Genomic DNA, 13,309 nt, shown 5'->3' with positions numbered 1-13,309 from the left:
CCACTATTAAGTCACGATTGGGTAATGGTATGTTGGGAAGTGTGAGGTTTAGGTAATTTACTGAGGGATAATTTTGGTGCGGGCGAGATTTATATGGTTAACAAATGTAGAGCATTTAATATCGTAGTAAAAGAAACTGCCAAAAGTTAAGGTTTTAAAAAAATGGTTGTCTGTAAAGTCGGTTTACGGACGATAATTTTGCGTGATAACGTCATAAGAAAACATTACCATTACATTACGTAACGTTACCATGGAGATCTGTCCACAACGTTACCATGGAGATTTGTCCACAACGTGACACTTTTTCGTGTATGCTAGCGGTGTTCATCGATTTATAAGACGTTATCACATCAAAAAAAAATTTGGTTTACCCGCGCATTGATATGATTTTTGGTGTTACATACGAAGTTTTATTCTTCGGGCGTTTAAAATATTTTGCCTTTGAACTGCGACATATTCACTTGAACGGATTAATTCGAGTTAATTTAGGACCTTGGTAGCTTTTGGATAGTTAGGTGGTTTTACTTGTGTTTACAATAAGGCTTAAGAATGATTAGTTAATAATGCCGACGACGAACGGTCTCAAACTAAGCTATTATCTAAACAATAACCAACCCACGCCAACAATAACTCGTCTTACTTTGATTTACGGCCGCACGCATCGGCAGCCAATGATCTAAATCACTTACGGTGTTATTAATGCCCTAGCGCCACCATTAACTTATTACTCGTCTTATTGACAAAAAATGGTTCGAATCAACTGTAAAAGGTGGTAGTTTGAACATTTGAATTCCTAAGTGATAACTCTAAAGATAAAGTTCTTTGGTGCACTTTATGCAAATCAAAACGCTCAACGTCCGTGCACTTTTTGATTGCAGTAATATAAGAATATATCTTTTATTCAAAAAACAAGTTAAACATAATAGTAAAGTAGATATTACTTTTGAATTCATAAAACAACTCCAAATACTTACAAGTAACTATTATGTTTAACTTGTTTTTTGAATAAAAGATATATTCTTTCATCTTGGTCAATAATTTTCCTACTTGTAAAACGACTTGTCCGAGCTTTATTTCTTAGAGTGAAACTATCAGACACTATAGAGAATATATTATTATTACAAATGTATAGCCCATTACGAGTAACATATTTATTAATTCTGCGTTACTCATAATGTATCATAATTTGTTAGAAACACAGATTTAACAGCATGTGATCTACAATAAGTAATGGAGTCATTTCTAACACCGCCTACTCTAAGCATATTAACAGAACGGCCCAATCTGGTCAAACTACATTGTTGTATAATTACACATTTTGAAGGTTGGGTAAAAAAAAAACTACTTAAATCTCTTTCAAACTCATTCATAAATTCAATCTGCGAAGGTCAAAGTCCTAAAAAACACCCAACAATCTACGTTAGATTTACTCACAAACGCAAGGGTCGGTTGTAGAACGCTCAAAACAAAATGGTTATAAAGTTTTATTGGAGTTAGAAACAGTTTTCCTTATCGCTGACAAAGGGACGTAAATTCGGTTCGTTATCGTGAGCAATGGGACCCCGCCCTAATTACTTAGTTCAACAGTTTTTAAAATCGGGTAAACGGTTACGGGACTTACAAGACTTATTGTTTGAAAATGAGCTTTTATCTTTTGTGTTAAGCGCCGATGTTACTTGAATGGGAGTTACGAGAGGCGGACATCATGTAAGTTAAAAATGAGTATTTTTTATTTGTTTGTAAACTAATAAGATTTATCCGTAAATATCTTGGTAAAAATAATATAAAAATATATTTTCTTGTCCAAAACGTGGAGGTGACATTTATAAATCATACTAGCATAGTCAGGCTACGTCACTTTTTTATGATAAAAAAGGCAAACGAGCAGCCGAATCGCCTGTTGGTAAGCAACTACTGTCACCCATGGACACCTGCAACTCAAGAGGGGTTGCAAGACTTGCAAGAGCGTTCCCTGTCTTTATGATAGAACATTCTTTTCTTGAAGGTTAAAACATCGAATCGATCTGAAAATACCCTGGGCAACAGTTCGTTCCATAGTTTAGCTGCGCGGAGGGAGTTTCCGAAGAAACATATTTAACTTTTAATAAGGAACGCATTCCTGCCAATACACGCACCCACAGTGAGCCAAAAGCTCGAAAAACACTGCGCTGTAACATAAGTACCAACGTCCACACTCTATGACTATTTATAAACCTTAATACAAACTAACAAAGTCCAACGGTGATCAGTTAAGAGTTGCTTAGTATACCAGTTGTAATAGGAATTCCACCTCACTTTCGCTTAAAACGGGACACGTATATCCAAACCTGTGAGTGCGACAGAGACAGTTGCCGGGGACTGTCGTGCGAAGAGGCAATAACGCATAACTTAGGGTCCGGATTTAATTACGTCTGAAGGTTGAAAGTGTCGGGTTCCATGGACGCGGGAGGTAAGCGAATGTGGAGCACTTTGTATTGACATAGACATTTATTGCAACTGAGATGGACCAGAAATTAAATCTCTACAATCTCTCTTTCAAGCTATGTATGTCAGATGGTGGAGGGTGGAGGGGTCAGCCTTCAGATTATTTTTCTCCTCCACTTCGCCCTGCCCGCTATTTCATAATATCTTTTAGCACAAAATATGTCTTTCACCCTTACTTGTATATACATACATGCGTGGAACTCAGATTTGTATTGTTCCATTTAAAGTTCAAACGAATTTGTTTGGTCAATACTTACAATAATGTAATTATCTAAGTATGCTCAGTGAAAAGTAAACACTACAAAATCTGAACAGACAATTTAAGTAATTGACTGTATGTTTGTCAATTATTTACTTTTGATTTGACTTTGAAGTATGTCAGATATATGTATTACTGAATTATAATTTATAGATATAGATAATAAACTCTTCGCTGTTCCATTTTGTGTAGAACCAATATTAAAGCTACTACGGTGCCTCAACGATCATAACGCTTAATTAAATACGCAATAACGTGCAATATTAAATTAATGCCTAGCTCCAATATAATAAAATTAATAAACATGATTAAACCAGCAAAATACGTTATAAAGGTTCTAAAGTTTTGTTTATTATACGTAATGTTAATGTGAAAGTTCACCTTCATTAGGAAAACGTTCACATACTCGCTCGTAACCGTCTCACGTGGGTAATGTCAGTGTAAATCATAAATAATGGTACCGTATACGTAAGTGAGGTCGGACCTGGGTAATGGAGGAACAAGGGTGACACGCTGGTTATGGGTTGGGTGAGGTGAGGTGACATGTTACAGGCGTGATACTTAAGGGCTACGGGTTAATATATCGTTGTCGATGGATCGTCATTAATTTATGGTAATAGGTACCTGTTAGTTTATTAAATTTGATAGCTTGTTATATAGTTAATAATGGCTTGTCCGTAATAAGAGGATGTGGCAACTAAGATACATATTTTTAGAATATAAAGAAAATTTACCGTAATTAATTTATTTACTATTAAGTCGCTACTACTAAGTTAATTTGTTCCGAGATTTTGGAGGGATTAAGTATACCAAAGAAGATACCTAAAATAAAATATAAAAGGATTCAAGTTAGACGAATGCATTAAATCAAATATAACTTATAGCCTTTACCTGAAAATATGGGATATTCAATCTACCCTCCAACATTAGTTGACTTGAAACTCGATTGTTCCTGGCGTGCGTGACCTGACTCAACTTACTGAAATGCGACATTATAAAATAAAAGTGTGTTAAAGCCGTAAAGTTGTGTTTAAGTTGTAAACTGGTATTATTTACGAGCGAGGCGGAAGGACGTTTCGTGTGGAATGCGTATATAAAACCGCCAAAAACCGAGCATTTGTTCTAATTCTCCATTAACATACATGCGTAGGGGTACAGTCAAAGAATTTAATGTCCGACCCATTTCGTACCTTGTCACAGTGACAAACAATACGGAAGTCGCTACAAAAATCATACTATTATTACTGTGACAAGGTACAAAATGGGTCAAAAATTCAATTCCTGTACCTAATACATTCTAGGTTTACGCCCGAATTTTAGTTAGGGAACTTTGTGTAGGTACAGTCAAATAATTTAATCTCAGTACCATTTACTACCTTGTCACAGTGACAATCAATATGAAAATCGCTATAGGGACCCCATACTATTGTCACTGTGACAAGATACGAGTGTTGCATAATTCTTTTACTAACAATGAGGAGTATCTACGTGCTTAAATTAAAAATGGTGCTGTGTGAGGTGCTGGGCATCCCTGCATTTCCTTAATTCCGTCCCAGGCGGTGCAATTAAATGCTTACACCATAAATCGTCTGCAATAGAGGCAAAAAGCAGTGAATGAAGTTAAAAATAATTGCATACAACAACTTTATCGCACTTATGTAGGTACAATTGGGACAAGCGATATAAAGGTTAAACATTTGTTTAATACCTACTAATGACTTGTAGGTTTATTCCAATTTATTTTAATTGGCATCTTGGTCAAACATACCTAAAAACACAGATTTTAGTGCCTAACTGGAGAAGATAACACGACACTTGTTCGATAACATACTATACAAACGACAAGACTGACAATTATTACAGATGAATTAACAGTTAAATCATACCCAGGTAGGTATGATTTAAATGTTAATTCCCCTGGTACTAACATGTAGGTACCAACAGGCCAATTTGAACATACGGTGATATCAGAATTACATTCAGCTAAAATGATTCAAATATCATTCTGATGTCAATGAGTACGTTCAAATTGACCTGTAAGCTTTGAAAGAACGAGTCATTTTTAAGCTTGTTCATAGGTCTTTAATTCCCGTTAATAAAAATTGGTATTATGTGCATTTATATGAACTGTAGTTTAACTTTGACCTTACTAACTGAAAAAAGAGGCTTAAAGCCTCTACATACACACGTGGACAATAAGCCTGAAGGTCGCAGCGCCGCGTGTGAAGCGGCACTTAGGTGGAAGTTCGACGCCGACGATAAACGGCGTTTTGGCGGCCTGTGGCCTGAGGGAATAGCGAAGAGCGAAGATACCTATTGTTCGGATTCTAAATGCACCAGCATTATACTGCTGTAGTATCGCAGAGCGACATTAGGGACAACAATCCGGGCAGCAACATTGATTTTGACATTTGCGGCAGCAATATCGGAATTTTGCACCGAATTGAACAGATTACCTACGGAAAGTGTCATTATAAACATCATATATTATTTTCATAGAAAATTGACAATAATAATGACATTGTTAAACTTTGTCAATGCAAATTCCATCATGCAGGCCCCTATTTCACCACGGTGACAGGTGCGACAATTGTCGACATCACTGTTACTGACTTCACAGGCCTCCATAGGCTACGGTAACTGCTTAACATAGGACGGGCGGTGTGTTTCTTTGCCACCAACATTTTATTTAAAGAAAGCTCCATTATATCGCCAATAAATAAGTACCTATTTTGCGAAGCTAATGACAATTGTCACAAGAAACACGACAATTGTCACGAAATTCCGACACAGAACTCATTTCTTGTCAAAAATTACCTGTCAAGATGCCTGTGACGTCAGTAACAGTGATGTTTTGTGAAATAGGGGCCAGGTAGCTTGGTTCGATTCTATATTATTTTTATATTCAATCGCTCCAAGCGTTAAATCGCCCCACACCCCAAATTTCGCGCACCCTCCAGCAAAATAGAATCACAGTCTGATAGAAAACGTGCAGATTGCGTCGGGCCCTCGGGGCCGATTGGGGCCCATCGGGGCCTATCGGGTCATAGTAGCCTAGCGTAATGGAGATTGCTCGATTGAAACTCTTGGAAATATTTACCGACTGAAGAGACGGCCTCGCCTTAGGCAAGTAGAATATATTGTATATTGTTTTGGGCTCAAGAAAAACTGTTTACGTATGGTAAATAAAAAAAAAATTAAAAGCTCTAAGTTTAAAAATCAGGCGATTGCCTAAAATTATTTAGCAAAACTCGGCAGCTCTGATATTACGCGAATACATTTTTTTGTTATTTCAAAACTTTGATTGAATCAACAAATCTTATAAGTACATTTCCACTTTGTTATTAAAACTTCAGGTTTTGAGTGAAACTTGTATGTACACATTTATATTGATTTCAAATCGGCATACGTAAGTACAAAGTTCAGAAAACCCATTCTAAGGTTGCCTCAAAAATATTAGAAACTCGATCTAAGTGTAGATGATATAAATAACAGATACGGATCTGGCGTGACGCGCCCGCCGTTACTGCCGCGCCGCACGCGACTGCCATTGTTTTCTAGGCTAGAGTTTTTCGCTATATACTGCTTATTTTAAGACATCGACTGTGAAATATTTCTTAGTCTGTGTTAGTCGTAATTCTTCTTTAACATTGAACTATGAAGACAGTTCAGACACCTTTTAAGGTCTAGACGCAGCAATATTTTAGGTACTTGTAATAGGAGCATTATATTATAGTACCGTAACATTTGACCAGACCAGAAATATTGAATATTTGAACGAACGTTTAATATCCTGTGATGATTTTAATATTAATTAAAACTGCGCAAAATAAACATTCGAATCCTTTTCAGCAAGCGGGTCGATTTTTTTCCCTACTCACCGTATTTCCTAAAAACTTCCTTTGAATTAGAAAAACGTACTGTAGTACGGACGATTTTCCGCAACTCGACGTCCTGCGCCTATTTTGCGTGATAGGGGGTGGGCTAGTCCTGTATGGGATGTTAGTAACTCAACAAAAAATGACTACCTACGTAATTTTTTGTTGAGTACGAGTAGGTACCCAAATATTTACCTGGACAAGTTCGTATATTTATCCCACCCAGAATGAGAAGCTCTTCGGACCAGCGAAATTTTATCGTCGTCTAACGAAAATAAAAATTCGACAACAAAATAAAGATCGGCCCAAGCATGATACCTACTCAAAACACTAAACTGTTTACTTATCTTATCTCGTTCCAGTAAGATCTGCGAGTGGTCCATTGTGTCAACGAATTTACTTAACACTTAGCAATAACAGCACGAGCACTTCTGTGTTTAAAACTGCAAGGAATCGTGACCAGAAAAAATAAACTGCAAGCAATCATGATCAAGCAAAAAAAACTCATTTAGTGAAGTGAGGCATGATTAATGCGTTTTTCTAAAAAAAGTAATAACTTATCCAACCCAAAAATATAATTAAGGGACGTTTTTATATTTGCCCAGAGTGCTTTTAATTTTCTTTTTTGTATAATATAAATATCCGAAGCGCAGAAATTATTAAACGGTTTTAGCTGAAGCTTAAAATCGGGTTCGGTCGACTGCATTATTGCTGCCCGAATTATTGACATTTGCGGCAGCAATGCAGTCGGCAGTAATTTCACGCTGCGATACTGCTGCGGTAATGCTGGTGCAGTCTCAATCTAAACGATACCATTATTGTGCGAGACAATATTGTAACACTGTGCAACAACGACACAGCGACAGGTGTTATAGCGACAAACTATGAGCTAAGGGAGTTCCCGGCGGCGCAGAGAAATTATCTCGTCTTCTGTGCATTTTCAACATTGTCACGGCGGCGGTGCCAGGGGAAATTAGAAAACGTTTAAACTCCTTTATTTTAGTGTTACGTTTCCTTTTCGGTTCGCGAAAGAAATTTGCCTCTTGAACTAATTTAATGGAAAGTAATACTGCAGACCTTTGTTGCTTTATTTCGAAATCACTTAAATTATATTCATAATACAATATTTTATTATGTGAAGGTCCAAAGTGCACTTTCTTAATGCCGTGAGATGTAATGGACAATAACATTTGCTCACATCATCGCTCATTGTTCAACTTGCATCTTTTTTAAGCGCATGTCCTAAACCCTACTTATCAAATATATTGTGATTTGTTTTATTTCTGTCTATACCAAGTATGTATATATATAGATATGGATTAATTATGGTCTGTGCAACCATGCATGACTCTTCTCCATAGAATATGGCCAATACGCCTAGCCATTTACAGTTGAGTTTTGAATATAAAGAAATTAATACAGACATAGAGAAATAAGTAAGCTTACAGCAGCTCATTCCATACCGTATCAGTTTCCTTATTAAATCATTATAACTTGTATGAGAGGTGTGCTTAATTTAAAACTCACTTGGAAACTTCGAATTTCTCTACCACCATACCATAACAATACCATAAACGACGCAAGGTCATATACGGCCTGAAATTAAATTAATATTAGATATCAAAAGGTAAACTTATTAAACGGCGTACAGAAGTAAACAAAGGCAATAACTGAGCGTAATTATTCCTCCATTTAACGAGCCTGTAAAAGCTGTTATTGTGATTTAGATGGACATTAATAAGCTGGGTCATAAAATGAGCGCCGGGAAACGGTAGCTTTCTGGCTTGTCGGGACCTTGGTTGCACGTTAGAAATAATAAAACCAAAGGCCTGTATCATGAAAGTTTGTAATTTGAAAAAGAAGCAGCTAGAAGCCTCTTTCTAATGAGAGAAGTTTAAAAAGACTACATTTACGAACTGGAAACAGGTCCCACCTTCCAATTATTATATGTTTAAACCAACTTACAAATGGAGGAGGTTGTCAATTCGTCGGATGTTTTTAATATGACAAAAACAGTACGAACTAAATAATGTCGCCAGATTAGATCTATACGCCACGTTTTTCCCTTTCCATTATTATTATGCCTTAAGTTGGTATTCCATCTGTTCAATATCTTGGTCCAATTTGTATTTGCGTCTCACATTTTGCTTAATGACACGCAAATATACAGAGAAAGTGAGACGCAATGCACATTGGACAAATAAATTGGACAAGTAGAATACCACCCATACTCAGGAAACATCAAGTCATCGAAATAATCAATAGAAAATTGCCTCTTCTAATTTATACAGTACAGGATGAAAACAGGCTACAGTGTCCGCATGCCATCAGACGCATGTTTCGTTTGTTTTCTAAGAAATTAATTTGTGGTATAGAATATAATTGGAACAAAGACAAAGTGGACCGAAAGAATCCACTGTTAGCATGAATGCTCCTAAACACAATATATTAACCTATTTCTAACCTCAATGGGCGATCTGTCACAACAAGAATGTTGACGGGACAATAAAATCGAGTTTAACATTCTATTTCCTCCGGGAATGTTGGAACGATGTAATTTTATTGTTTCGTTTAATTTTAGTGTGAGGACCGGAAGTGGCATGTTTCTCGTCTCGCGGCGGAAACAGATGTACGTGATGCTCATTTTGAGTAGTATTCCGGTGTTAGCTGTTTGGGCTAGGCATACAATTTAGAGTAGGAAAAGTTATAAAAATGAATTATTGTTGGTGCGAGTAGGTTTCAAATATATAAATATAAAATAAACCAAATGATTCTAACAATTCTTTCTGTTTTTAACGCTTTCTCCGGTACCTATACAAAAACCGATATCCATAGACAATAGATTTAAAAAAAAGTCTCCCTTTCTTATCTTAGTGTCTACTCCGTTTAAATCCTTAGCCTCTGCTTCTGACCTCTGAGTCCAATTTGCGACTCCTCCTCCTCTTCTCAGAATATTCAGTATCCTCTTTTATCAGACGATCTAAAATAAGTTCAAAATAATAACTGGCTATGTTTTTGTCTCCAGAGCGCGGAGCTGAGCGGCGGCGAGTGCGTGCGCGCACCCGACTCGCTGCCCGGCCTCACACACCACTACCCGCGCTCCAGAGACAGGTCCGAACCTATACATAATAACAAAGCCTTCTCGCTAAACCTTTGCCCAGGAATGGAACACTTTATAACCGAACAAAGTCCTTTTATGTCTTGGCGGTAAGGAATCATTACTATACCTGATTAGCGCCTATTCATCTGCGCCAATCAGAAGATATACTGCATTCCTGATTCCGCGTCGGCTAGTCAGGGAAGGACCTAAGAATTCGCAAACCTTTTTCATTCCGTGTCCTTTTGATGAGTGGAGCTAATTTCTTCCACATTCCCTAATATTCCTGGTTAACCGCCCCTTACCTAAATCATTATGAATAAGTTCTAATCTAATCTTTACCATAAGTGTCTAGTTATCTTCATGCCATAAACATCACACTAATCTCTTGGTGTAGTTGTAGAAAATACTTTAGTCAAAATAGTTTCATACGTCGGTATCTATGTATATATTATAGCTCCTTATAGTTTGATGAGACGATTTTATATTTGAAAGCCATGAAATTTGTTTGAGCAACTTGTATTGCTATGCGATAGCAACAAATTACAAATCAAAATGAATATAGTTAAGTAAATGTAAGCCTTTTGGCGAAGTTGTAAATAGGTATGTAATAATATTTGAAGGGCTTAAAATAGATAATGAATCGTTAAATAAACAAAACCAAAACATTGATTATGAAAGGTAAACGATGATAATCAACGTCATCATCAAAATGTTTCTTATTAGTGAAATTACAAAACATTACTAAAATTTCTAATTATCATTTCCAGATCGCCATCGAAATGCGACATAATGGGCATGCAGCACGAGGCCAGCCCCACCAGCTCGGAGGAGTCCAACTCCCCCACGGAGATCAACTGCTACCGCCGCCTGGGGGAGCGCGCGCCGCTCATGAAGAGACTCATGGGGCTAAGCGGAGCGCTGCTGCAGCCGTCGGATGATGACTCCACTCCGCTAGTTGCTGACACTCCAACCACGTAAGTTGCTGCAATCAGTCTTTGGTTTCGAGAGCAAGGTGTAACATGTTTCATTTGAGAAACGATTGTACTTATATCAGGAAAATTTTGAAAGTTGTATGTAAGTAGATGGAACGGGAACATAAATATAAAGAGTATTTTTTCTTTAGTTAGCCTAGTTTAGTGTCCAACTGCTGGGCAAAAGCCTCCCCTCCTTTCCTCCACTCAACTCTGTCGTTTGTACTTTCCCGCTAATCGGATAAAATGCGTCCAAGTCGTCGCGCCATCTCCTTTTCGGTCTGCAGTATAAAGATTATAAGTTGTAATAGGTATTTGGCAAGTTTTCCAAATTACAAAAGCAACTAATATTGGTCACCTTGCAGGGATATTTCTGCGCAAAGTCACCATTATTTGCTGCTTTTGAGTGTTACGATTTAAGGATGAATTAGAATAGCCTAGAAATAGTAGAAATCTAATGGTGGTGGTTTTTATTTGGCATTGTTTTCCTGCGTCTAAGGAATCGAGCCGGATTCATGATTAAATCTGACTTGATTATAAAGAGTGCTCAATTAGTAATTGGTCGGTGGTATCTGGGAGCCTGGCTGCGGTTTAACCACAATTAATACACATGCTCGTAACATGTATAACCCTAAAACAGGCCTGACGCATTTTTTACTTTTGATTACTGATTCGGGTAGGTAATAGCTTAAAAAGAAAAGTAATTTCTTGATTTTTTTTATTACCCCTAATTCAATAAAAAAAACCAGGTGGTTTTTATATGCCCACTGCTCGTGACGAATGGTGCTATGTGGTCCTTATATGGCCACTGCCTTGTTAGTCATACAGAGAAGTTTTAAGGTCAAGTCATGTGCACATCATAATTATTTACACTTGCGTCACAAAATGCACTAACTGCCATCACTTTCTTGGCTCGCATGGATGTCGTGGCTCGTAAGATTGACCGTTGAATAAATATTTAATTTAAAAACCAAAAGAAAATATATTACTTTTGTACTATGAGGGTTCATTCATAGTAATGAATTTTACCCTTAAATGTCATGTAAACTCCCTGCAGGGCAGAGGCCACTTACAAACCACTCGAACGTGCCCCAGACGGGCAGAGGGTTCATACGAACCACAAACTTTTAGATCGAATATTTTATCAGAAAACAATAACTAAGGTAAGTTATGACTTACTACACATACATTATCTAATAATCTACCATAAAAATATAAAACAAAATAAATACAATACTTTTTTTCGGCGTAGCGAACGTATACAGCGGGAGAAACGTACAAAAACTGCCATTTGTTGTCGATTTGAACTTGACAACTAAATTTTCAAAGAAATTTGTTTTGACACCTGTCATTTTTTTACGTTCCGATATCACCCACTTAATAGACTTTACGGCAATGACATTTTGCGGTCGTTGTATTTACTCAGCTCGCCAAAAAAAAAATCATTTGCTATGTGGTACTTATAGATACACAACCTGTTTAAGGGATAAGCTAGAACGAGGACTTGATGAGGGTTGGGAAGTCTGCTTGTACATTATGAAAATGTTTATTGTTATGACATTTCTTTCGTAGTCGTAGGCATTTCTATTGTTTGAAACAAAAATTATAAAGTGCGCGTTGCGGAATCAGAATTAACTATCATGGTTTCTTTGATCTCTCTTTCAATCGAAAATCCTAACATTTTCATAACTGTACCATAACAATGCTTATGGTTTCTGCTTACAGCCCAACCAACTTGCCGCTATGCATGAACGGCTACGTGAACGAGGCCTCAGAGGCCGAAGCCCGGAGCCGCGACACTCGCGAGTCCAACCGGGAGCTCACGCCAAGACATGATAGTCTGCAGAACCTTGAGGAGTTTACCAAGACTAATCATATCAAGAACGGGTAAGGTGCATGAGTTTATATGGAGTTCTGGGATAAGGTAGATTTTATACTAACTGCCAGCATGCTTTAGTACCTCAGTATTGACAATAACATAACCCTAACTTACATATTTATAATATATATTTTAAATCAAGAAACTTTAAACTTTGCTAATGTTAGTTCTTGGATGCCGAAGGGACCTACCTGCTTAAAGACGATTTTATTTTATTGTTGTTGTAAAAACTATTTATTTGGAATTAAGACTCCTTCTCTGTTTTACTGAAGGTGTAATTTTCTTGTCAACTAGAAGTCTTTTTCTGTTTACATAGCTAAATGTTTCAGTATTTTCAACCCTGACTAAAAATATTGATCTGAGGCTTTCTAAGTATTTTAATTTTACCCTAAATATTTTCAGGAGCGGTTCAGCAGGTTGCAGCGCAGCGACGTCATCATCATCAGGAGCGTCATCATGTGGTGGGTCACATGGGTCCGGGAACAACAACGTGCCGAGAGCGGAGCCTGAGCTGCGACATGCGCCGTGGTTCCAAGCAGGGATCCCTAGAGAGGTAATCATTGATAGAAGAGTTGTTAGTATGTAGGTATAGCGATGTAGCCGGGAGCGCAATGTTCGACCAACAACAAGGTAGCGAAATCGATGTCAGCGGAGCCTGCATGAGCTACTTGTGATTCCAAAAATTGCAGAAGCAGAAGGCATTCTTAGAACTCCAGAAGGAGTTACCAAAAACGTAGA

The 13,309-nt window shown here is 37.4% G+C and overlaps 1 protein-coding gene and 1 long non-coding RNA gene across 3 annotated transcripts in view; one reads left to right on the top strand and one right to left on the bottom strand.

The window, feature by feature from the left end:
- Positions 1-13,309, bottom strand: part of LOC134792430 (uncharacterized) — a 371,120-nt gene that overhangs the window by 274,123 nt on the left and 83,688 nt on the right. The window lies entirely within an intron of this gene.
- The window catches only part of LOC134792382 (EGFR adapter protein-like), a 117,774-nt gene that overhangs the window by 103,442 nt on the left and 1,023 nt on the right, over positions 1-13,309 (top strand). Inside the window, exons 6-9 of one of the 2 annotated variants that reach the window (XM_063763668.1) lie at positions 9,647-9,732; positions 10,489-10,695; positions 12,418-12,579; positions 12,974-13,124. In XM_063763668.1, the coding sequence (XP_063619738.1) occupies positions 9,647-9,732; positions 10,489-10,695; positions 12,418-12,579; positions 12,974-13,124 (606 nt within the window). The remainder of the gene's footprint in view (positions 1-9,646; positions 9,733-10,488; positions 10,696-12,417; positions 12,580-12,973; positions 13,125-13,309) is intronic. The other variant, XM_063763669.1, reaches the window with a different exon arrangement.

Source organism: Cydia splendana, chromosome 7 (genome assembly GCF_910591565.1).
Source record: "Cydia splendana chromosome 7, ilCydSple1.2, whole genome shotgun sequence".
Lineage (NCBI taxonomy): Eukaryota > Metazoa > Arthropoda > Insecta > Lepidoptera > Tortricidae > Cydia > Cydia splendana.
The sequence above is the reverse complement of the archived record's forward strand: the minus strand, read 5'-3'. Positions and strand labels throughout refer to the sequence as shown.